The sequence below is a fragment of the Lithobates pipiens genome, unplaced genomic scaffold (assembly GCF_037356315.1).
Source record: "Lithobates pipiens isolate NorthernLeopardFrog02 unplaced genomic scaffold, aLitPip1_a1.2 Scaffold_8, whole genome shotgun sequence".
Classification (NCBI taxonomy): Eukaryota; Metazoa; Chordata; class Amphibia; order Anura; family Ranidae; genus Lithobates; species Lithobates pipiens.
This window is the reverse complement of record NW_027507903.1, coordinates 557,634,933-557,660,089: the sequence shown is the minus strand read 5'-3', so window position 1 is coordinate 557,660,089 and position 25,157 is coordinate 557,634,933. Positions and strand designations below refer to the sequence as shown.

At 38.8% G+C, this 25,157-nt stretch overlaps 1 protein-coding gene across 2 annotated transcripts; it reads right to left on the bottom strand.

Moving 5' to 3' along the window:
• Window positions 1-67: 67 nt before the first annotated feature.
• PCP2 (Purkinje cell protein 2) lies at window positions 68-24,185 on the bottom strand. 2 transcript variants are annotated; one of them, XM_077469980.1, is made up of 4 exons: window positions 24,026-24,185; window positions 19,792-19,915; window positions 15,273-15,433; window positions 68-5,084 (listed from the first exon to the last, which is right to left on the bottom strand). In XM_077469980.1, exons 1-4 carry the CDS (start codon window positions 24,098-24,100, stop codon window positions 4,959-4,961), a joined length of 486 nt encoding a protein of 161 aa, XP_077326106.1. In that variant the 5' UTR covers window positions 24,101-24,185; the 3' UTR covers window positions 68-4,958. The 2 variants fall into 2 exon arrangements, with proteins under 2 accessions (XP_077326106.1, XP_077326107.1); XM_077469981.1 differs by lacking the exon at window positions 68-5,084 and adding an exon at window positions 10,753-10,919.
• Window positions 24,186-25,157: the final 972 nt, after the last annotated feature.

Genomic DNA, 25,157 nt, shown 5'->3' with positions numbered 1-25,157 from the left:
GCGGTGCCCCATTGAAAAGATATGCAGTCTTTCTTCTCTATTATCATTGAGTAGACAAGTACACCCGTGAAGTGGATTGTGATTTATTGACAAACTCACAAACCTGTTATTATCAACAAACAATATGGTGCATATCAAACAAGAAAAGTGCAGTAGCTTGCAGCCACCAATCAGATTACAGCTTTCATCAGGTTAGGACACACAAAACAATGACAAATTGTTTATGATTGGTTGCTATTGCCTAGTATTTAATTGCATTGCCCATAACTCTTTTCCTTTGTAAATAAAGGCCTCTGTTTCACAAAGGACATGTCTGATATATAAATGTTTTCAATCATTATTTAAATACATACCAGTTGATAACAAATACCCTGTGCTCACCTACCTAAAGTATGTGTACATATATGGCCAATACTCCCTATTACACGTAAAAGCCTTCTAGGCGTACAGTTTAGAGAAAAAGTTTGAAATGATCTTGATTTCTGCATGAATGACTCCTAATATGGTGTCTGAACTTCAGCTATACCATAATCATAGGATAACTATTTAATAAATGAAAGCAAAATGTACATCACATCTTTATGCTCTGTGTTTTATCTTTAAAAACGTGGCTCGAACCATCAAGATTCTTGATGGAAAAGGATGTGACCCTCTATATAATGACAAACTATTACAGTAATTGAGGTTAAATTATCAAAGGGACATACTGCAGGCTGTTCAGTTTTCAAGGGATTTTTTCCAAAGACTTTAGTGAATGATTATATGCAAGACAAATAAGAAAACAGCATGTTTGCTGGCGCATGATTGGATGACGGAAGTCAGCAGAGCTTCAACTCAATAAATACATTTTGGGGAATAGTCTCTTGTGCAACTTCCTTTGCAAAGTAAACAGTTTAATGGTGCATTTTGAGGATCCCCAAAATCTGCATTTTTTCTAATGGCCTGGGTATTGATTAATCCACAGTAAAGTAAGCAGTCCGTGAATGGAGCAAATGCAGTACTGTCATTACTTTAGGAGTGGGATGAAGCTGTGCAGCATTCAATACTGAAAAAGGCGATGAAGAACCTTTGGGTAACAGAGAAGGACCTGTAGGATTCTCATAAACTTGCCAAAGTTTCTCTTCACATTTTCACTATAAAAGAAAAAAAGTAAGCATTGCTTCCCAATGTAAACTATTTCTGCTCATTTAGATTTTTGAAGACCACCTGGAAGCCTCACAGTGCGCTTGGGATAATGTTTTGTGAATGAATAAGACAAATGTTGAACGTTCAACCACATCAGTACAGAAGGAAAAAAAGCATTGCAAACCTCATCCCAAGAATGAAAAGATTCAAGACTAAAGCCCCATACACACTAATAGATTTTCTGCAGATTTTGCTTTCAGATTTACCAAAACCATATAATATGAGGTCAAACCTTAAGAGTTTCAATTTGTATGCAATCAGCCAGGCCCTTGCACTACATGGTTTTAGTAAATCTGAAAACAAAAATCTGCAGAATATCTAATAGTGTGTATGGGGCCTTAGACTTGCCTATCATAGAAGGAGCAATTAATTTAAAATTGCATCAGGACAAGGGCATGCTTGGTCCATCAACTTAAACTCAAGAAAAGATAAGTAAGCTATTAGGGCATACGTAGTCCATCAACTGAAACTTAGGGAGAGTTAAGAAAACTACAAGAGCATGCTTGGTCCATCAACTGAAACTTAAGACAAGTTAAGAAAACTACAAGGGCATGCTTGGTCCATCAACTGAAACTTAAGAAAAGTTAAGAAAACTAAAAAGGCATGCTTGGTCCATCAACTGAAACTGACTTAAGACTTAGACTTGGCCGTCATAGAAGGAGCAATTGATTTAAAATTGCATCAAGAAATTTTACAAGGGCATGCTTAGTCGATCAAATGAAACTTAGATTTTCTGCAGATTTTGTCTTCATATTTACCAAAACCATATAATATGAGGTCAAACCTTAAGAATTTCAATTTGTATGCAATCAGCCCGGCCCTTGCACTACATGGTTTTAGTAAATCTGAAAACAAAAATCTGCAGAATATCTAATAGTGTGTATGGGGCCTTAGACTTGCCTATCATAGAAGGAGCAATTAATTTAAAATTGCATCAGGACAAGGGCATGCTTGGTCCATCAACTTAAACTCAAGAAAAGATAAGTAAGCTATTAGGGCATACATAGTCCATCAACTGAAACTTAGGGAGAGTTAAGAAAACTACAAGGGCATGCTTGGTCCATCAACTGTAACTTAAGAAAAGTTAAGAAAACTAAAAGAGCATGCTTGGTCCATCAACTGAAACTGACTTAAGACTTAGACTTGGCTATCATAGAAGGAACAATTGATTTAAAACTGCATCAGGAAATTTTACAAGGGCATGCTTGGTCCATCAAATGAAACTTAAGAAAAGTTGGGAGATGTTACATGAAAACAACCCGAAGCACAGGCCTAAACAAACAACAGAATAAAATCAGATTTCTGGAGGTTCAAACATCAGGCCAGTTGAGATGTTGTTCAGAAATCAGACCTGTGTTTCAGGTTGTTTAATTGTTACATCTCCCAACTTTTCTTGCATTTCAGTTAATGGAGCAGCAGTAGGGCAGTTTTGGATAGAGTGAAGAGGGATTAGAATACCTGTCAGTTTTTATTGCTACCTGTGCCCCCATTAAGGAGATTCACCTTCTCTATTTGTCCTGTTTAGCATTATCATTAAAAGTGAAAGAAAGAAAATCCCACGTTTTGGGGTATCCCCAGAAAAGTAATGGGGACACTGGTTCTGGTGACCTGAAGGTCCCCCAGGAGATTTCCTCAATTTTCAGATATTTCCTCTCACTTCCTGTTCGACTGTGGGTCAGAAACTGAAGGAAAATCTCTGCAATGAGACACCAATTGGGAAGAGAAATTTACAGGGATTATAGCCCCCTCTTCCCAGATAGCAAGCAATTGTACTGCAAGTTTGCAAATGACTTGCTAAGCTATTGCTAGACTTTCCAGGCATCACGAGTTTGTTGCACAATTGCAGCAAGTCCACATTGCATGACTGCAGATCAACTTTCTTTGCAAACATGCTGCAAGTCTGCTGCAAATTTGGTTCAGTTATGTTGTGCAATAGTCATCCCACCACTGGGGTCACTGTGGCTAAATTGTAATGCTGTAGACTTGCAGAGCTCTTGCTGTAGACTCACCATTGCAACTTGCTAGAGACTCCCTACACAAATTTGCAACAAATTGGAAAAGTGTCAACTAGAACTGGTGCTTTGAGAGCTCTGCAAGTGTGAAACTTGCCAGTGAAAATGTTCAGCAAGTTAACAGACTTACAATTCAAAAATGCCAAACATTTGTGGCAAGTTATTCTTGCCATCTGGGTTACTCTAACCAAATTGAAAAAATAGTTTTGCTTATAGTTCTACTTTAATTGCTGCATCTTTGAAAGTCCAGCAATGGGACAGTGAAAACAGCTGGTTGATCCATGTTTTTATTGCCCCCCCCCGCCCCAACCATTCACCTAAAAGTGAAAATGGTGCAGTGAGGGTGCATACATATTGCCGCAGCAATTTTAATGCTATATGAAAAGTTTGACAGGTGGCACTGCCTGTCAAACTCTCCCATGTAATTGAATGGGGCTACACTGCTACCGCAAACTGAGCTTTTGTATCATGGTTGTGGCTCATTCCCGCCATGTAAAATTGACACTTATCCCTCCTAATTCTTGTGCAAGTCTTTATCAGCAGCTACAGGAAGCATTTGGTGCAGTTTATTGCTTCTAAAAGTGGTTCAAATATTTACAAAATATGAGGGTTGAAATAATTTTCCACCCTGGACTGTACATGTCTAACCAATGTGTCCAACAAAGACTTAAAATACAGTTTATATTTGATTAGTTTAAGCAGATTATGGTTATGTATAAATGCAGCTTACTTGAGGACCAGACTATCTATTTGTAAAGCCGGATATTTCCAAAGGGTTCACAAACTTTTTTTAGCACAAATGTATGTTTAAAAAACTAAAACTTTTCATTTGCTATTACTCTGCGCTAAAACAATATATTTTACTTATACAATCACCCCTGAACCTGTCAGGGGTACCTACCAATGTACACCTACCACCTGTGAACATTGTAATACATCTTCACAGTATGAATTTTTTAACAGTGTGTTCTATATTACAGAGAGAGACTCAGCTATAAGAAATAATGTGTCCACCCCAACCTTTTGGTGCTAAAACTTATTGACCACTTTTTACTAGTGTTCTGAGTCTGAGATGCTCTCAATGCAAAATTCGGGCATTACTTATACCTATTTTTTTAACATTGGGTACTAAGTTGCTTTGTTGCATTAATTGGGCATGACATTATAAGCCATACCATGCCAGTAACAAGCCACACTAATGCCCAATTAATGCCACATAGGGGTTGATTTACTAAAACTGAAGAGCACAAAATCTGCTGCAGCTGTCCATGGTAGTCAAACAGCTTCTAACTCAGCTTGTTCAATTAAACTTTGACAAAAAAAAAAACTGGAAGCTGATTAGTTTCTATGCAGAGCTGCACCCAGTTTTTGCACTTTCCAGTTTTAGTAAATCAACCCCATAGTGACTTAGCACCCAAAGCATGCCATGCTGGTCTACAACACTGATAGGAAGGAGATTGAATAAAATAACTGGTTCATGAGAGCTTGCTGCCCATAGGGAGGGTATAGACTTCAGTAGCTGAACTGTCAGGCATGCTACAGGCAAAAAAAATAAATAGGAAAATTCATTCTACTATCTATCTTATGTCAATTTGTCCCCTTGGGGACACTGAAATAAAGTGGTAATAAGTCAATGGTTCGAGTGGGTTACCCTGCCATGAACTTGTGATTTCTTAATGCATATTCCCATGTTGGCATCATCAAAATCTTCACACTAGGTGCATTCAAGTTCATAGTTCAGCTGAAGTGTGCCTGGGGTCTTTATGACTTCTGATTTCGACCTCCTGGATTCTTCAGCAGTTTTTCAAGGTGCTTACTGTGGACTTGATTGATGAAGCTGAAATAATCATCTCCACCAGAAAACGGAATAGCAGGGGCTTCTGTAACCTGAAAAGAAATAGAACCAGGGTCAGTGATAAACTGATAAAACACTGCATAGATAGTGCAAACACTGCATTTACCATAGCTCCCAACTGTCCCAGATTTTGAGGGCCTGTCCCTGATTTGGAACAGGAAGTCCCTCTGTCCCTCTTTCCTCCTCATTTGTCCCTCATTTAGGTCTGATCTATATAGTTGTATATAAAATGTACTTTATATCTTTATAAAAGAGTTTCCCAGTTGCTGCATTTGTAAATGTTAAAAGCCAATATAAAGGAATAGTGGTGGTAAAAAAAAAAGCACTTGTGGGTTTAACTTATCATTTTTTGTATAATTTTCCTTTTAGGGGGCCTATCCCTACATACTTTTGCTAATAGGTGTGCCTTGTTCCTATCGCAAAAAGTTGGGAGGTATGCTTTTACACTGTAAAAATGACTAAAGCGCTGCTACGTTATGTTAATTGCTGTTACAACATGCAGAACAGCTGCACAATTTAAACAGCGATCTTACACTAACACAAATATCAATTTAGGGGAATGGTGCGCTCATTCCAACAGTGTTAAACAAATAGAAAATGTGACAATATAAATTCGTCATATACAACAAAAGTATTGTATACGTGAACAACAGGGCAGGACTTACCATTGGGCTTGACTGGGCTCAAGCCCATGGGCCCCGCCCAATAGGGGGCCCCGCCAAGATACATAGCCGAGTGTACTTGGCTCGGCTCCGCTCACAGTCATGCCCAGTCCCGCCCTATGATGGACATAACACAGTGAATGGGCATGACTGTGAGTCGAACCGAGTACACTCGACCACTCTCAGCTCCGCTCGGGACTGCGAGAAGACCCGAGAGCCGCCGAGATACACAGGACTCTGTATCTTGGCAGTGCCATTTTTAAACTTGAAGACTGCAATGACAAGGCTACAGTGACACAAGGTTGCAGATGAATGGGCATTTAAATGTAAGTTTTTTCCTTAAAATTCCCTCCTAAACTTGGGGTGTGTGTTATACGCTGGCACGTGTTATACGCCGATAAATACAGTAATGTATAGAAGGTAGGGCCTGAAAGTGACTCAAGCCCAGGGGCCCCCACCACCCTAAGTCCTGCCCTGGTGAACAAACATAAAAGTGATACGTGATAAGTGAGGAATAATTAGATGTAATTGTCCCACATTATAATATAATAAGAAATTGATCCTCCTTTAAACTTTGTGCTTCTTTAAGTGCCTCCTCACGGTAAACTTCAGTGATAAATCCCACCAATTCCACCACCAGGTGAATTGCCCGCTCACCTTAGGAATCAACCACTCAAACAAGAAGACCCGCTGCTCCAGGTCAGACAAGAAGCCTGGTGATCTGTACGGGTGCCGGCCCCGGCTCGCCTCTGCATGCAATCAATAATAGAAGAAAAGGATGCACTCCATAGCTGATCAAAATTATTTTATTTAGAACGTCCGAAGTGTTGACAAAAACAGAGAGCTGGTAGACGCATTTCACACACTTTAGGTGTGCTTAGTGACTAATGCGTTTACCAGCTCTCTGTTTTTGTCAACACTTGGGACATTCTAAATAAAATAATTTTCTAAATAAAAGAATTTTGATCGACTATGGTGTACAGCCATTTCTTCTATTATTGATTAGGAAGCAACCACACTGGGTCTAATCACGCCTTTTGGCGAGTTTATCTTTAAAGTTCCTGATGGGGAAAAACGCCACTGCGTCTTGGTCTTTTTAAGTCTCCTCCGATGGAATGGACAGACTACTTCTCTGGAGTGGCTCAGAGTAAAAAGAAAGCTTTTATCGCACATAATTGTATAAATAAAGGTGTTTAGACTAAAAATTTCCCACTCACAGTTATCATCTTGTACACAGCCCAAAAAAATCATATACTGAGAGGCTCTACTCACCACTTCAAGTGACACCAGAAGTGACGTCACCGACTTCTGCCATAGGGAGGCAGGAGTCGGTGACATCACTTCTGGTGTCGTTTGTAGTAGTCTGTCTATTCCATCGGAGGAAACTTAAAGAGACCAAGACGCAGTGGCATTTTCCCTCGTCAGGTACATTAAAGATAAACCAGCCAAAAGGTGTGATTAGACCCAGTGGGGTCGCTACCTAAGGTGAGTGGGCAATTCACCTGGTGGTGGAGGTGGTGGTATTTCTCACTGAAGTTTACCATGAGCAGGCACTTAAGCACAAAGTTTAAAGGAGGATCCTAATTTATCATTATATTATTATGTGGGACAATTACATTTAATTATTCATCACATATCACTTTTATGTTTATTCACGTATACATCACTTTTGTTGTAAATGACAAAATTATATTGTCACTTTTTTTATTTGTTTAACACTGGTGGAATGAGCGCACCATTCCCCTAAATTGATATGTATTTACACTAATACAGCAAATAGGTTCTAAATAGTAAATTTATGTCTATAAATTACTTTATGTGGCAATTGGTACATCTGCATTCTATATAGTAACAAACGTTGAGCTTTTCTTTTTCATTTTTGCAGGATTTAGGATTTCACATGTTCAGTCACCCTATCATGGCCTACATTTGATTCCCTCTGGGTTCTATTATAGATTATGTTATCTCTGCTTTTCTTATAGATTATGGCCATTCAGAGATTTTCCTCTCCCTGTTTCCTAAGAGGTAAATCTGCTAATTAATGGTCTGTATTATTAAGCTCTTGCATACTGTGAATGTATCAATGGCAATGACTCCCATAGGTTTTTAGCATCTTCCTGGGGACAAGCGATGATGTGCTGCGGATATGGATGTGCAGCCAGGGACAGTTCCAAAGCTGCGGATAGTAATACAAATTTCTCCCTGTTGTGCAATTCATTTTAGATCTTCTTAAATTCCTTCTCCACATGTTTGGGCAATCCAAAATCCCTTCCTTAACACATCTAGGGGCACCACATCTCATCACAAAACCAAAAATAATTGCCAATAAATATTGGAATTTTACAGGTGCCTTCCATCAATAATAACAAGAGTGATATAATAGCACCTAGTGATTTAGATCCATTCCTCTGTAGGCCAGCTCTCACATGTCACCAAAGTTAGTCCCATCATCCTATATCCATATATAGCATACAGTTGTCTTGAGACCATACAGGGAGAGTGACCATACAGTGAGAGTGACCATACAGTTCAATACATTTCACAGTTTAGCTTCATCAGGAACCTGGAAGTATTATGAAAATTGGGCAAAAATATATTAATTGGCATCCCAATACAAATTAATTACGGCATTGATAGTAGGCACCTGAAAAATCCCCAAATTCCTTTGCAGCAATTCACCCTCTGGTATTTAATATATTGACTTTCCTCTAAGGCCAAGGGAAAATATGCATTACACTGCCTTCTGCTCCTTAAACTCTGTGGAGAATTATTCAAATGCTGCAAATTTAATTTATAAAGAGAGCAGAAATACGAGAACACTGATTTGTAATGGCTTTGATATCTAGGAGCCTCTTGTGTGACAATCCCAAGCTCTAACTTTCTCCTGCAGCATACCCCCTTTTTTGGGGGGTTCTGTACTGGGGGGATCTGTATTGGGGGATGTGGGGGAGCTCTTTACTAGTGGGAGTGAAGTGGAGAGATCTGTGTTGTGGGAGATTTGGTGGGAAAGTGATCTCTGTGCCTAGCGGGGGGGAGGGGGGGGGGAATTAGGCACTGGAGAGTTGTACTGGAAGGGGGGTTCTTTTTTTATTTCATTGTGTACACTGGCCTGAGCCTGGTGCATTATTTATGCCCTCTGCACTCTGCATTACACACTTCTGACCCCTTCATGCAATGTGTTGCACACTCCTGACCCTTGCCTTCTGTGCATTCTTCTTTCCTAACCCCTGTGCTCTGTGCCTTATGTATTCATGCCCTCTGAACTCTGTGTTATGCACTCCTGACCCCTGTGTTATGAACTCCTAAGCCTTGTGCTCTGTACCTTAAATACTTCTGACCCTTGCACCCTGTGTGCTATGTACTCTTGATCTCTGCTCTCTGTGCCTTACATACTCCTGACTTTTGTGCTGTGTGCATTACATACTCCCAACTGCCACATTCTGTGTATTACACATTCCTGGCTTCTTCACTCGGTGCCTTACACATGTCTGACCCCTGTGTTCTGCCTTATGCATTCCTGACTCTTGTAGTCTGTGCCTTACACATTCATGACCCCTGCACTCTGTGTTGCATGCTCCTGACTTCTGCACCCTATGCTCTGTGCACTATGCAGTCCTGACCCTTGTGCTCTTTGTGTTATGTGCTCCTGACCCCTGCATTTTGTGTATTACATACCCTGTGCTCTGTGCCTTATGCACTCCTGTGCTGTGTGTTTTATGAACTACCAACGACTTGCATTGACCCCTGTACTCTGCGCCTTATGTGCTCCTGAGACCAGAGCTCTTTGTGTTATGTAACCCTGACACATACACTCTGCTCCTTATGCACTCCTAACCCAGGTTCTCTGTGTGTTATGCACTCCTGACCTCTGTGCTCAGTGTGTTAAGTACTCTGACCCCTATGCTCGGTGTATTACACACTAGTAAGCCTTGCACTTAGTGCATTACACACTCCTGATTCCTGCATTCTATACCAATATACTTCTGAGCCTTTGGCTCTGTGCGTTAGACACTACTGAACCCTGAGCTCTGTACATTGCACATACTTCACCCCTGCGCTAAATAAACTATGTTGTACAATTCACTGCACTCCGAGTGCATTATATACTTCTGACCACTGCACTGTAAGTGTATTATATACCTCCGACCCCTGAACTCTTTAGGCTATAATATACATTACATACTCCTGACCAAAGTGTTTATTGTCTCAACAGTTGCTGGCTGCTAATTAGTCACTGGCTACTTTAATGAAGTTCCTCTGTAACGTAGGCTGTGTGCACAAAAGCATATTTAATGATTGTTCAGAGGTTTCTATCAAATGTGGCACGGTAATTGAAGCATATTTTGTAGATACAATGACTGTGGCATATGCGTGTCATGTATGCAGTGAGTATACTCCTTTAAGACCACCCAGTATTAGCACAATTAGCCACATGAACCATACCTCACCTTTGAGTACCCAAGGGTGTCCCAGGTCTTTCAAAATCCTAGCAGTGCCCTTGTGTTAAGCCCTTTGGTGATGTTGGGAACCAAACTAAAGGACCACTATATTCAGTAAGTTGGCCACCATTTATATAACTGGTGACTCTGAGCTCTGTTTTTGTGAGCTGTGGGATGGGGTATAGTACCTTGTAACAGAGGATATAAGGATACCAACAGATATTAGAGAATATTACAATTCCTTCCGAGGCTGGCTGAGAATTCTCTCGGGAGAGTTGAGATCCCTACTTTTGTCCTGTGAAAAGGGTCATCACTGGAAAATGATTCCATCCTCTTTTTCTTGTGATCAGTGCAGATTTGGTTACTCACATATACTGATCTTTGATTAAACAGGTGAATCACAAAATGTCTGTAGGAAGTTTTAGATATGGCATACTTTCAGATTTGAAAATTAGTTGCCCTAATATTGCAACAGATTTAGGCGCATGTATTAACTGATTATATTTTGTGATTTTTAGACGGTTACAACAAACTCCTAATCATTTTATGATTTATTCAGGCTTTGCTTTTTTTTTTCCACTGAAAATAAGGCCACAATGTTTATAGAGTCAGAAAACATTTATTTAGCAGGACAAGCTAATAAAGCGGGGTAGTTGTGCTTTCCTAATTTCAGGTTCTTGGAACCTTCAGGAAATCAAGCTCTTGGCTGATCTGTATTCTCTTCTTAGAAATAGACATTGAGGTAGTCTGAAATTTATGCTTTGTTCTAAATGGAGACAAAAGGAACATGTAAACAGTGCAAAGAATACCAGTGAATTTAGTATTTGGAGAAAAAAACACTGGTCTACTTATAAGTCAAGCTGTTCTTTTAAAATGAAAGGCTTTAAAAATCAGAAAATACAATCAGTTAATTGTTTTACGTCTTTTTTCTGCAATAGGTCAAATAATACATAGTGCAGTGACTGACACCCTGCACACACAGTGCACATAAAGGGGAGAAACAGTGGCTACACGTCGTTCTTAATGTCTCAGTCTCCTGGGAAAGAAGGCCGTCCACAAGAATTTGGAGAGTGTTTGTGAGAATTTGTACCCTTTCAGCCAAAAAAAAACAATTGTGAGGTCTGGTACTAATGTTGGATGAAAAGGCTTGGCTCAAAGTTGTAATTAATCTCAAAGATGTTCAATAGAGTTTAGGTCAGGGCTTGTGCAAAGCACTCCAGATCGAGGCTTGTGAACCTGAACTCAATAATTTGGAGGAGTGTTCACACCTTACATAGTACAACACCATTTAGTGTACTTCCATATGTACCTGACTTTTAGAAGCTTGAGGAGAAAAAGTGTTTACTAATAATTGCTATGTTCCATGGCCAGAGACTAGCAGTGCTTAGCAACGTTGTTGTATGCATGTGTAGAGGGGTAATCTGGCTATAATGTTATGCTTATGTATGAAACCCTACCATTGATATATATATTTTTAAGAACACTGTAATGTTCCTCCCCCCTCCCCAGTTATACACACTTCCCATTGCTGCATGTGTGAATCGCATTGTCTGTAATAGAAATGACAAAACAACCAGATAGGGTCATTATCAGTGCATGCATTATGGCATTTAAAAACCTTGGGGTTAGGGCGTGAATTTTTCCATGGGTAAACATATATATATATGCACAATGACATGACACCGAACTGAGAGGAACCAAATGACATAGGCTAAGTATATTACATGGATGGACCTGGAAGGCTCAGTCTGGAACTGTTCTAGGCATAATCATCTGAGAGCAAATAATATTTTAGAATCAGAGAGCACTGATGGAATTCTGTTGCTTATTTAGGCAACATAATTAATTTGGAGGTATTCATCGGGAAGAGATCACTGTTAAAGCTCTGGCGAGGCATCACAAATGTTCTTCAGGTCCACCTGTTGCACAAAAACACTGAAGAAAAGGCTGTATTCTATCTAGTAAAATATTTAGAGGTAGACCATGATAGTAAACATTGATAATCCAGTGGAGCATTTTATTATAGTATGTAAAATCTTCATTATTATACAGATTGGGAGCATGGAACTTGCATGACTGTTTTGGTCCACATTGCCATGCATCATCATACACCTTACTTTTGTTAAGTGCAAATATGGCTTTGGTTGCTGACTTGCTGTCCATTTGCAGAGGGTGCTGTGTAGGGAGGACAAGTAAGTGGTCTTGCTCTAAGTCAGCCTATCTCTCAACCTTTTAAAATGGCGGGACCCCTAATAACATTCCAGTCTCATGGAACCCCTGCTAATAATTACTATATCTAAAGCTCACAGTACATTATTGTGATGGTTCCTGTGAATAATTATTGTTATATTTCTGGTCATTGGGATTAATACACTTCCCCATTTCAGATAGACTAAAAAATCATTGTTAGTGGTTAGGTTTTGTGAGAGACAGAACATTCTTATTGCTCAAGGAACCCCTTGCAATCTCCGGAGAGTTCTAGGGTTCCACAGGACCCTGGTTGAGAAAGGCTGCTCTAAGGTATCCATATTAAACATTATGCTTCCCTCTGCATCCAACTCAACTTTTTTCCAGCATTCAACATAACCTCAATAGTGCAATCTTACCTCATTTTGCATTTATAATCCTTCATCTTGCACCTGCCCTAATAAAACCTTATTCCTTCATCTTCATCCTTCATCTTCAAAACATCTATCATCTGATATATAATCCTTCATTTAAATCTAATAAATGTTCAGCTATCATTTAGCATAGTGTCACCCTTCATTTGAAAAAAATATGTCCAATCCATATTTTGTCATTACATAAAATTTTTTGGCTGAAATATTTTTGATCTATCACCTGACATAATATACATCCACTAAAATGTCTATTGTAAATGAGTGGAAACACTATCCTTTTTAACTATTAGTAGTTAGTCACATCCTGGATTTGTGTAATGTTGAAGATGTTTTGTCATACAGCCAATTGGTTTCCTCACTTCTAATTCTTATCCTGCAATTGACATACTATCATCCTTCATCTAATAAATTCTTCTCCTAAAATTAAAATAACTGAATATTTGAATGATTCCAATAAAGCCTAATTCTATCCTTTGATAAATTCTTATCCTACACAAGGCATAATTTAAGCCTTTATCCAAAAAATTCACATCTCGAATCTGACATAGTATCATTCTTCACCTGATAAATTTCCATAAAGCTTATATATGTAATGGTAGGCATCAAGTGGTCTACTTTAGGAGAGACATTTATCTTTAAAGTGTAAACTGAAATGCAGGTTCATTTTAAAACGAAAGGATATATTAAATAAAAACAGCAAAGGTGACTTACAATACATATTCCTTGGTTGTGAATCAATCACTAACATATAAAACAATTCACAAGGAAGATTGTAAATATGACCCTAATTGTATGTGGATGTTCCCCTATGCATCAATGGTGTCTTGCTTTCTGTTCCATTCAGCCTAGACACAAAAGTGGTCTGATGACATTTTGGGATTGATTTACCTTTGTGTAAAGTACCTTTATCGAGTACCGGACATTGTACATTTTATTGGCTTGCTTCTGGTTCTGAAGCCTAAAGCGGTAGTAAAGTCCACTTATTCATTTTACCTACATGTAAGCCTTATTATAGGTTTACCTGTAGGTAAAAATTACAATCTCCTAAACTTGCACTGTTTAGGAGATATTCACCTCTGCAGCCGGTGACATCACTGGCACATGCACTCTGAAGGTCTGGCATACTTCACTGAACCTTCAGAGCTTAGTGCCAGTAGCGTGGGAGTGATGTCATTGTGGCTCCTGCCACTCACACCGCTGGAGCCCACGAACCCAGAAGAAAGACTTGGGGAAGATGCCAGCCATCTCAGTGCTGACAGCATGCTGCTGGAGGGCTTTGTTCTAAGGTATTTCATAATGTGCTAGTATGCAAAGCATATTAGCACATTATGCATTATGTCCTTGTCTTTCTTTTTTTTTTAAACTGCGGTGGTTTACTACTGCATTAAGGTGCTTAATTACACTGCAGCCTAACTCTGTATAGCAGTGGTTCTCAATCCTGTCCTCAAGTAACCAAGTTTTATCAAGTAGATAAAACAGCTGTCCAAAATACCAAGCCATTGGCTGATTTAAAGCACATGTGCAAGATAAAGAAAAACCTGCAAACATGGCCTGTTGGGGGTACTTGAGGACAGGGTTGAGAATCACTGCTGTATAGGGTCTAATACAATGTCCAAATGTCTATAGATTAGCTCAATTCACATTGTACCAATCAAGCCTGGGAAAAAATTTTTTGTCTGTCCTCTCTACCTCTGCCATTTATGTGACTTTGACTATTACTCATGGGACTAGACCATTACACCAAAGAAATTCATTATCTGTGTAATATCACCAAAAGTCCTTGTACACTGCATTGGATACATTTGGTGAAAAACACATTTGGGGGATGGCTTGGGAAAATCAATTAACGGGCAGCAGCAACACTCACTGTGCCCCAGCAAACAAAATCTTATAATGTATAAGAAGGAAGAAGAGATATGATGATACTATATAGCCCTCATACATCAATGACTTGTAAGGTCACATTTTGATTATGTTTGCCATTTTGGCCAACACATTGTAAGAGCAAATACCTGGCCCAGGCTAAAATGGTCATATCTAATTTAGAAACAAGATGTCCAAAAAGCTACTTGTAAAAAAAAATTCAAAGTTCAATATAAACATTTTACAAGTTAACTTTTTTATATAAATAGCTGTACAAAAGAAATAATAGATGTTTGGGAAACGGCTGTTTATGTAACAGTGCTACTTTTATATAAGCTGAAAAGGTGACCATTTCAGGGTTGGGTAATTCTTAGCTTATCAGAGGCCCTTGAATTTTTTTTACCTTTATCCTTTTTAATAGATCTTTTTTTTTTTTATTATACAAGCTAAAAATGTGGCATGAAAAATAAACCAAATGAAAACTCATTATATTAGCTTGATGTGTGTGGTTATAATTTTTGTCTTTTTTTAACTACCACTACTGTGCAATTTAATAGTAATGACATGATTGGTATAGATACATGAGATGGCACATTCACAGTAGTTTTCTACCAGCTCTTGTACCAACTGCTCACCTTCAGGGCCCCATTGTCCTGTGATACTCTCCTGGTAGGCATGGTGTCTGGGCATCCAACAGACTGAATAAACTCTGCTCTCTGATCATCCAGTCTCCGACTTTGTGACTGTGCCAACATATCCATCAAATGATTCATTTCAGGAGGAGGGGTGACCGGAGCTGTGAGTTAAAATAAGGGTTTATTGTCATTTTAATATTCACAATAGTCAGCATGAATCCTTGAACAGCACCTGTTTATGACATTTCAGGCTGTGAAAAGATATTTAGAATTCATCAGTATGATTTTTCTGATTGTTAACCATGCTCATGTATCATTATTATTACCATTTTCTGAACACCATTATAAGTTAACACCATTAGTCATCATGTTATAAAATCAAAATGTGTTGACATATTTTAGACATAAAGGAATGCTTATTAGATTACACTTTTATCCCTTTATCCCTGTGCCACAGTAGTCCCTACCAATGGTTTAGGGGTCCATGTGGCTCTCAGTCCTTATTGGGTCTGCTTAAGACAGCCTCTCAGTAGGTGCTTATCTTAAAACAACCTTTCTATCATTTAGTCTGTGTTGAAGGAGATGCTTATCCCCTTTACATACATGTCTCCCATCAGAATCATTTCATTACACCAATTACACGGTTTTCCATGCTCATTATTGGGATTCAGCCTATTAATTTTCCATGTCCAGAACCATTCAGAAGAAAAAGAACCATTAGGTTAGGTTCCTCAACTGAGGAAAAACAGCTTTACCATCAGGATTGAAAGGGTTCTTTATGATAGTGAATGGTGAAGCTGTAAAAATTCCTCAGTACATGGATGCCATGGCTAAAACTTTGTATTTAAAATCAAACTAGATACTTTATTTATAAGAAATGTTATGTGTGGTCATTGAGAATATTGCAGGGTGGCCTAGGACACCTATCTATTGTTCCTGTAGTCAAGAAAATGTGTCAAATCTTCTAAGGTAAAAATGTAAACTGATGAACTAGGGTTTATCATATATCTATGAAGGTTCTCATTTATCCAAGTCATGGTATAGCTAGAGGTAATTAGTCACATTCACTGGAATTGTTCTGTAATGCTAACAACGTTTTACTCCTCATTAAAGTGGCTTCCTCATTCCTATGTTTAGAGCAGAGGAAGTTATTTGGATAACCAGGGAAACAGCTTCAACATTATAGACCAAATCCAGTTGATATAACTTACTACTTCTAGATGAGATTTATTAAAATCTCTGGGGCAGAATTTTACCAATTTTGATAAATGTTTCCAATTTTTAAATGGAATGCTCCACGACTCATTTATGCAAGTCATGGTATAGTTAATAGTATTAGGTCACATTCAGCTGGGCTTGCTCTTTAGCTCAGAACTTAGGAATCTGCATAGGTGAGGGTTCAAAAACATCTTCAACAGTACAGAACAAATTAAGGTAAATGTGACTAACTACAACTTGCTGGATTCTGTAGTACATTTTCTGGGACTCATTTTTTATGATTTTGAATTTGATTGACCTTTACATTTTTATTTTTTATTAAAGTCCAATACCAGCCTCCCTGTTCTCTCTATATACTTTTAATGTGAAAACATTTATTCTCAATGATCTTCAAAGAACACAACAAAGACTCTAGAGTTGAGTTTCTAACAACTTAGGCTACATGCGCACAGGTGGTTTGGTCCCTTGGCATCAAATCCCAGCAATTTAGGGAACCTAGGAGGCACAGGATTCAGTCCTGCCACCAGCAGCCTGTGAAAATTGATGACAATGCTCAGTGGCTGTATGCAGATGAACACTGTACCAAGCAGTACTCATGTACTGTATGCTGTATGCATTTGGGAAAGTACAGTATGTCCCAAACATACAATTCTGTGTTAAGAATGATAAAAATGATATAACAAAAAGGCAAATACATTGTATTTTATAGATTTGGACAGAAAAGTGAGTTGTTAGAACCACTGTAAGGTTTTTTTTTTTTTGTCCCCATTGAGGAGATTCACTTAGTCTGTAATGGTCCTGATAACTGATGTCACTAGGACTGAAAGAGGGGGGTAAATCCACCATTGTGAGTTGTGACCAGAAAAGGAAGAGAGGGAATCTACCAATAGGGACACTTCCCATGACAGCTGTCTAGGTCAGGACATCTGTCACTTTGGAAAAATATCCCCTCACTTCTTGTTAATTCTACAGGACAGGAAATTTCCCTAATAAGACACCAATGGCAGAAAAAAAACTGCCAGTACCTTTAACCCTCCTCTACTCAATCCAAAATTAAAAAAACACATTTTGGCTTAGATACAATTTAAATTTCTCCACAGTGGTTACAGATACAGAGATGAATGATGACTTATTTTTAAAGTGCTTTTACTGCTTATTTTGAACATGTGTTTACTTAATGTGTGTGATCTGGGCACAAGTTCACTTTAACTCTTCCCCACTCCACACAAAACTAAAGAAAACTATTTTGGTTAGACTTAAATTATGTTTAAATAGAAAGTATAGTAAAACACATGCAGCTGAAGAAACATCTGGACTACAGAGACATAGAGGCTCACTAAATAAGTAACCTTAAATTAGTATTGAAGTTAAGATAAATCTGAAAGGAGGACCTGTGATTTTTGTGCACATATTATTTGTTTTTGTGTGGAGGAAAGGTAAGTGAGAACATTCAATACAGCGGATAACAGGATTAAAATGGAAGCCTGATGAAAACCAGTAAGCTCAGATGTGTTGAGCTGTGTATTTAAATAACCACTTTCAGTAGTTATCTTTATTATTATACTATATGATCAAAATTTTTGACACCTGACCATCACACCTATATGATAGGTGATCCCATTGCAAAACCATGAGCATTAATATGGAGTTACCTTAGGGGTGGGGCTGGTCGCGTCCCCGCCAGCTGTCGGGCTGGGAAATGTCCTGGAGCATATGTTCCCGGCCTTCAGCTTGGGTCAGGCTCTCTCTCAGATTAGCAGGGGGGATCCCCCCTGGAAATGTTACCGTGTATGTTTTTGTTTTCTTCTCTAACCTCTACCCATTCCCCCATGTCCCCTCTGTTCCCATTCTTTACGGTTAAATCTGCTGTCTTTTAAACCCTCTTTGTCGAGGTATTGTTGACTTTTTATATGTCAAACTAAAGTTAAAATAAAGATTATATATAAAAAAAAATGGAGTTAATTTCCCACCCCTATCATTATGGTTATAACAACTTATGGGATGGCTTTCCAAAAAATTTGGAGTGTGTCTTTGGGAATTTGTGCTCATTCATCCAAAAGAGAATTTATGAACTCAGGTACTGACGTTGGACGAGAAAACCTGACTCACAACCTAAGGCCGCGTACACACGGGCGGATTGTCTGCCCAACTAAGTTCGTCAGACAATCCGACAGACAGTCCGTCCAACATTTGAATGAACGGACTTGACCACACACGATGAACAGACAGTCCGCTGAAAGCTTGCACGATGACGTGTACAGCACGTACGACGGGACTAGAAAAACGACGTCCAATACACTGCAATGCAACCTTCGGCCGTGTAAATCCTTTCTGAGCATGCGCCATACTTAGTTCGTCCAACTTGCCTACACACGAGCGGACTGTCCGCTGACACCAAGTTTGGACGGACAAAACCAAGTTTGGACGGACAAAATTACAGAAATTCCGAAAGACTTAGTCCGCCAGACTGTCCGCTGAAAAAGTCCGCTGAAGCCCACAAACGAGAGGACTGTCCGCTGAAACACGGTTCAGCGGACTAAGTTGGGCAGACAATCCGCCCGTGTGTACGCGGCCTAAGTGTTCAGTAGGTTTGAGGCCAGGCATCTCACTGCATGTCATTTGAGTTCCTCCACAGTAAACTCGTGCACCTGAACTCAATAATGTGGAGGGGTGTCCACATACTTTTAGCTATATATTGGATGCATCCCTGTCTCCTCATTGGAAAAGCCAATTTCATCTTTTGTCTCTTTGTTATGTATGTTTTTTCTTTTCTTCAATAAAACATTTGAACAATAAGAAGCCAATTTCAGGGAGTTACCTGTATTGCTAAAAACTGGCGTTTAAGACACGTGCAAATCCAACTTATGGATATGAGAGACTATATAAAGAAATTTCTTCCTGGCTGGAGGTTCCACAAAAGGTACCCCTTCCATCCTTCCATTTGTCTTTTTTGGGCAGGATGCAGAGACAATTAAGAATACATTTTCCCAATTTTCCTCAACAGAGAACATCTCTGATCCCAGGAAAACTGGATATGATGTTGGTAAAGGTAAAATAAACATCTGTTCCCTTGCAGATTTGCTCATCTTACTGCCCTGGCCACTTTTATTTCAACCAGTGCATGCAGAATGAGATAAAATGAGTGAACTGTGAAATCTACCCTTGGAAAGCCAAACTGGAAAGCAGGAAAAACAATATGAAATTTAACATTTGTCATTTCATTTACAAGACTGGGTAATGTAAAGCAAAAAGGAAAAAATACCCTCAGCACATCAGGGTCTATATATTGGAGGCCACTTACTGCTTTTTGCATCTGGATCCCCTTTGCTGTGCACAATTTGGATGCTGCATCTCTGCTCGTCCATTCGTGCCCCCTGAACATGGCTGAGAAGGTTAAAGAAGCCTTCCTGCTCCTGAGGGACTTGCTGCAATTGGAAACATACACACATTTTGTTAATTTATCAAAAAAATTTAAAAAGCAAACCTGTCATTAAATACATGAGCTGCTAATGCTAATTCTCTAATATTCTATCTGTATCTGGTGTCAGTACTTCAGAGCTAGAACTAGCATTTTTAAAAGGCGATCCAATAGCAACCCCAATATTTCTATCATAAAACATGTCTTTAAATGGCTGCTCACTTCCATCCCCATTTAAAGAACAGGTACTGTCAGGGAATACCTGCCGGTTGTCGGATCAAGGCACCAGTGCACACACGTATACTTGCAAAGCCCTTCACTAAAGCTCCATGCACTATTAGATTTTCTGCAGATTTTTGTCTTTATATTTACCAAAACCATATAATATGAGGTCGAACCTTTAGAGTTTCAATTTGTATGCAATCAGGCAAGGCCCTTGCACTACATGGTTTTGGTAAATCTGAAGACAAAAATCTGCAGAATATCTAATAGTGTGTATGGGGCTTTACAGTCAGGACTGGTCATTTACCTGTACAAGTGCATGGCCTTGCCAGAGCATGCACATTCAGAGGTGCCTTAATCTGTCAGCCAGCAGGTATTCCCTCACATATACACAATTATCCATAGGTTTTCACACTGCATTTTTAAAAGCCAGATGCATGATGATACAAAATGCTTTGTGCTCTATACCCTGGAGGTAGCTGAGCATGAAGAGAGCATATGACCCCTAATACTGATGTATTCGTGTCTTCAATGGATCCCTTTTTTTACCCAACATAGAGGTTTATTTTTCAAAGGATGTTGGGTGATCCCCCAATCACTCCCCATACAGAGTATGGTTTAACACTGCCTTTCCTCTGCTACATCAGTGCAAGAAAACAGAAGTGGCCAACCAAGGTTATCACATACAGTCAGCAAAGTTTTTGCATGATTTTAATAAATTCACTCCATTTGTAAGACACCAGGTGTCCATTATTTTTCTACTTTTTATGTTATTACGATTTTGAAGAGCTTTTTCACACTCAAATAAAGCTACTCTTATATACAATCCCATTAAAAAAATACCAGTAAACCAATGAGCACCCCTGTATGTACCACCTCAAGCCTCTAACTCAATCCTCAAACTTTTTCATTTATATTTTTTTATAATTTGTTTTTAATTTACTGGAGTGCAAAAGGCTGTCTGAATAAAAAATGCTGCTGTTTGCTGGTTATGTTATTTCTTTAGCCCAAACTGCAACTCAACATTTGTATAAAATTATAGGAATGAGGACCAGAACTCTACATGAATAATTATTGAGTTCATTAGAAAATAGTTTGGTGTTTTTTTCCAGGAGTTCCTGTAGAGGGTTCACATACCTTGGATTATGTCTTTAGGCTCAATTCACTAAGCTACAGCAACTGTTATTTTCATCAATTAGTGTGCCAAAAGTCACAGTAACAAGAAAGTAGCAATAATTGTTGCAAATAACATGTGTTTAAGCTTTTTTAGTTATGATAACAGCCAATGACAATTTTGAATTGAGTTAGGAGTTTTGTAGGTGTTACACAAGCCTATGGTAAAAAAGTGCAAGCTTTTTTCTTTCTTGGTCAATGCACTTTATCTGGCAATGTATAACCCTATCATCTTTTCAAGACTAAGATATCTGATTTAACCAGTTCTGTATATTAAGCTGCTGGGCTTGCTATTGATAAAAGGAGCAGAAATGTGGTGATCTGCTAGCCTTCTGTAGAAGGATCACTGTTTCTACAAATAGAAAGAATCCAGTTTGGTGGTTACATAAAAGTCCAAGGGACGTTTGCATTGGAAGTGTTCACTACACTTCCATACAGGCTCATAAAGAACACACAGGTTAGTTTAGCTCTTTCAGCTTTACTAGAAGTTATGTATATATACCAGGCAGAGCTGGAGTCTGCACTGGCCTGCTCGTTCTGCTTATTGTGAATCCCCCAACTATGATATGTAAGGAAGGTTTTTTTTCTGCTAAGGTGGTCCTGTGCCTAAACTGAAAGCACTGAAAGTTAATATAAACTGGATGTGCTCATCTTTTTTTTTTCTGGGACCCTTAAACCATATTTGGGTGGCCTCTGAAAATATATGATCCCCATTAATACCAACAGTACATAAAATGTTTGTTACCCAAGCAGTGTAAACTAACAACCCACATGAGAATGAATATCAATCAGGTTACACTTTTCTTAAATCTACAAACAAGCTGACAAGATAAGAGTAGGAGACCCGCCTAGCCCCTTAGAGGTTTCCCATTACAATGAGTGGCCGAGATTTTCTTAGGCTTAAACTTATAATACAAATAATCACACAATTAGGCAATACAAATTCCTGCAGGAATTCAGCTATAGAGCTGTAGATAACCATGTTGATGGTGTTGCCATTTTACTGTCTGAATAATGTATCTTTTGTCTAATTCATCCTATTCCCACCATCTCTCCCAATTTATGATGTCCATTATATTCACATCTATTCTTCTTTCCGTTTCCAAAGGTAATCTACCAACATCTTGGCTTAGCTCCTTTTTTTTGTGGGACAATTGGTCTACATGACTTCTAAAGTTTCTTTCTCCTCGTCAGCTGTCCTTATGAGCAATTTTAACATCTGTGTGTACTCTGACAGGTCCACTGTCTCAGATTGTCTTTTACTCACCTTGTTAGTGCACACCAAATTCTGGTCCTCTGTTACAATTCATGATGAGACTTAAGCCAGCCATAGATGGTTCGAATCTCGTTCAGCAGGAACAGGCCGGGATTCAAAACATTTATGGGCAGGCTGAACGTACCCAAGGTAAAAAATCGTCCAGCCTGTCAGATTTTACATGCGATTAATGCTAGTACTACAATAAGCGCTAGCAATAATCACTGTGTTCTCTTAGTGGGGATGGCTCCCCCCCCCTCCTGTTGAGAGAACACAAAGGCTCCGTGGGAGGGATTCTCCTATCCACACTGTGGTTGCAGAAAAGAAATTCGCTCCGTCTATGGCCGGTTTTACGCACTAACAATGTTTCTCAGCTCTGAGATAGAGAGTGAGAAAGATTTCTCAAACTCTTTTTCTCCACTGTCCCAGTAGAAATTGGGGTAGATTTTCTAAAGGCATATAGGCTTTTTGCTTTGTGAGGGAAATTTTTACTTTGCAAGGGAAAGTTCCCTTAGTTTTGTAAATGTGACAAAAATTCACTTTGCAATGCATACCCAATCATGTGCAAGCAACATATTTTTACTTCCACATGATTGAATGATGGAAGTCAGCAGAGCTTCACCTCATTTACGAAGCTAATGGAAAAATCCCCTTGCTAAGTGAACAGCCTATTTGCCTCAATAAATCAACTCCATTGAGTCCTGTTGCAGAAAGATTACCGATTGGGTACAGTGTATACCTCAAAGGCCAGCACAAGCTTATTAGACCACTAAAGGTAATTTGAACTATTTATGCACTTGATTGTACAATGTCAAATGTCCTTATTTTTTAAGCCAAGTCTCTTGGTCCTTTTCTTCACAATAGTTACTCATTAATATCTACAGATTTGTACAAATAAATCTAAGTATTTTTAAACACCATTATATAAGTATATATAATTATTAATGTCACCCATAGCGCTTGGTCAAATGCCTGTTTTTGTTTTCGAAACTGCTGGTTTTCTGTAGGAACAAAAAGCTGCTGTGTTTGAGTGATTTGTATTTTTAGAATATCCTGTTTATTTGTGGATTTTCTTGTTTCTACAAATGCTTAAAAATGTTGCTAAGTGCAATACAAGAACTTACGGTCTAGCTCTGACTTTCTGGATACCAGCAGTCTGCTCAGGGGTGTGGCATTGCCCTGTCTTTGCCAAAATGTTCTCCCTAAAAAGGGAGATTTTTTTAAATTTGATTATTCTAAAATATTCTGTCCTTAGAATTTGGATTTGAAATAATTCCTGACAAATATGAAAAGAAAACAAACATAATATACAACCGATAGTTTGTGCAGTGACTCAGTATTCATAATACCCCATTAAGTACTTTCGCCTACACACTGAGAATGTAAATCCTGAGATGGGTTGTATATAGACTCTTCTACGCATCCACCCTCCTCCCTACCCCCAGGCATTATGAATGTTGCTCTCACCACAGGCCCCGATTTAGGTTCCTCCACTGGGCTTTTCTTGGCCTGGTCCTCTTCAGCTCCATCTACAGGATCCATAATGCTGCTCTTAGTCTCTTCTCTAAGCAAACACTTATGTGCCCATATCAGCTGTGCAGTCCTATAAAATGTCCTGTGGGGTCATCATGCCCTCCCTTCCCTTCTGCAGATCATTAAATCATCTCATAATAAGGGAGGCCCCATCTGCAGGAAGGAGCTGGTTAATCCCCCATTAAGATTATCTGGGATAATTGTTAGTGCAGCAGAGGGTATATGTGTATCTGTGTGTTTACATATTTCTGAGTTTATGGTAGTGCTAAGGCATTACTGCCATATGTACAAATATGTATAAAGGCAAATTTTATATATATATATATATATATATATATATAGATATATATATATATATATATACACACACACACACACACACATACATATACTGTATCTGCATATAAATACTCTATATGCACAAGGGTTAACACCCCCTGGAGGCAGGGTTCGAAACAGCGTAGAATAAACTATACAATTACTGTATACCGTGTACTCTTTTCAACACCTTTAATTGTTGGATTGGGAACACTGAGAACATATTTAAGGTATTTTTTTCGTAAAGTCATTTTTAACATGGCTTTCATATTTTGACATATTTTTGTTACCATATTAAATATAGAGATTTGCAAATAAAGCACTAGAGGGAACTATTGCTGACTTGGTGCAATCACTCCTCCTCTATGTAAAACTGAACTCTGGTCAGGTCCCAAAGGCACATAAGAATGCAGCTCTATATTTAATGTATTCAATAATACATTAAAAATGTATGTTTAATGCAAGCAGAGTAAGTATCCAAATTTGATGTGGCAACAGCATTTTGCAGCCTTTTGTACAGGCTGTACAGCAGAGCTCAGAGAGGGGAGGGAGAAGCAACACAATAAGTGCAGTTCTCTCACCTTAAAGCAACCTGGCAAGTGAAAAATGAAGTTTAATTTTGCATTGAAAAGGTATCTATTTTACCTTTATTAACCCTTTAGCTAACCCTAATCAGACGTAATTGACTTCTTCTTCTGAGGATCATCACTCTCTGCCCAGAGCAGACCCGAGAACTGAGTGATTCGTG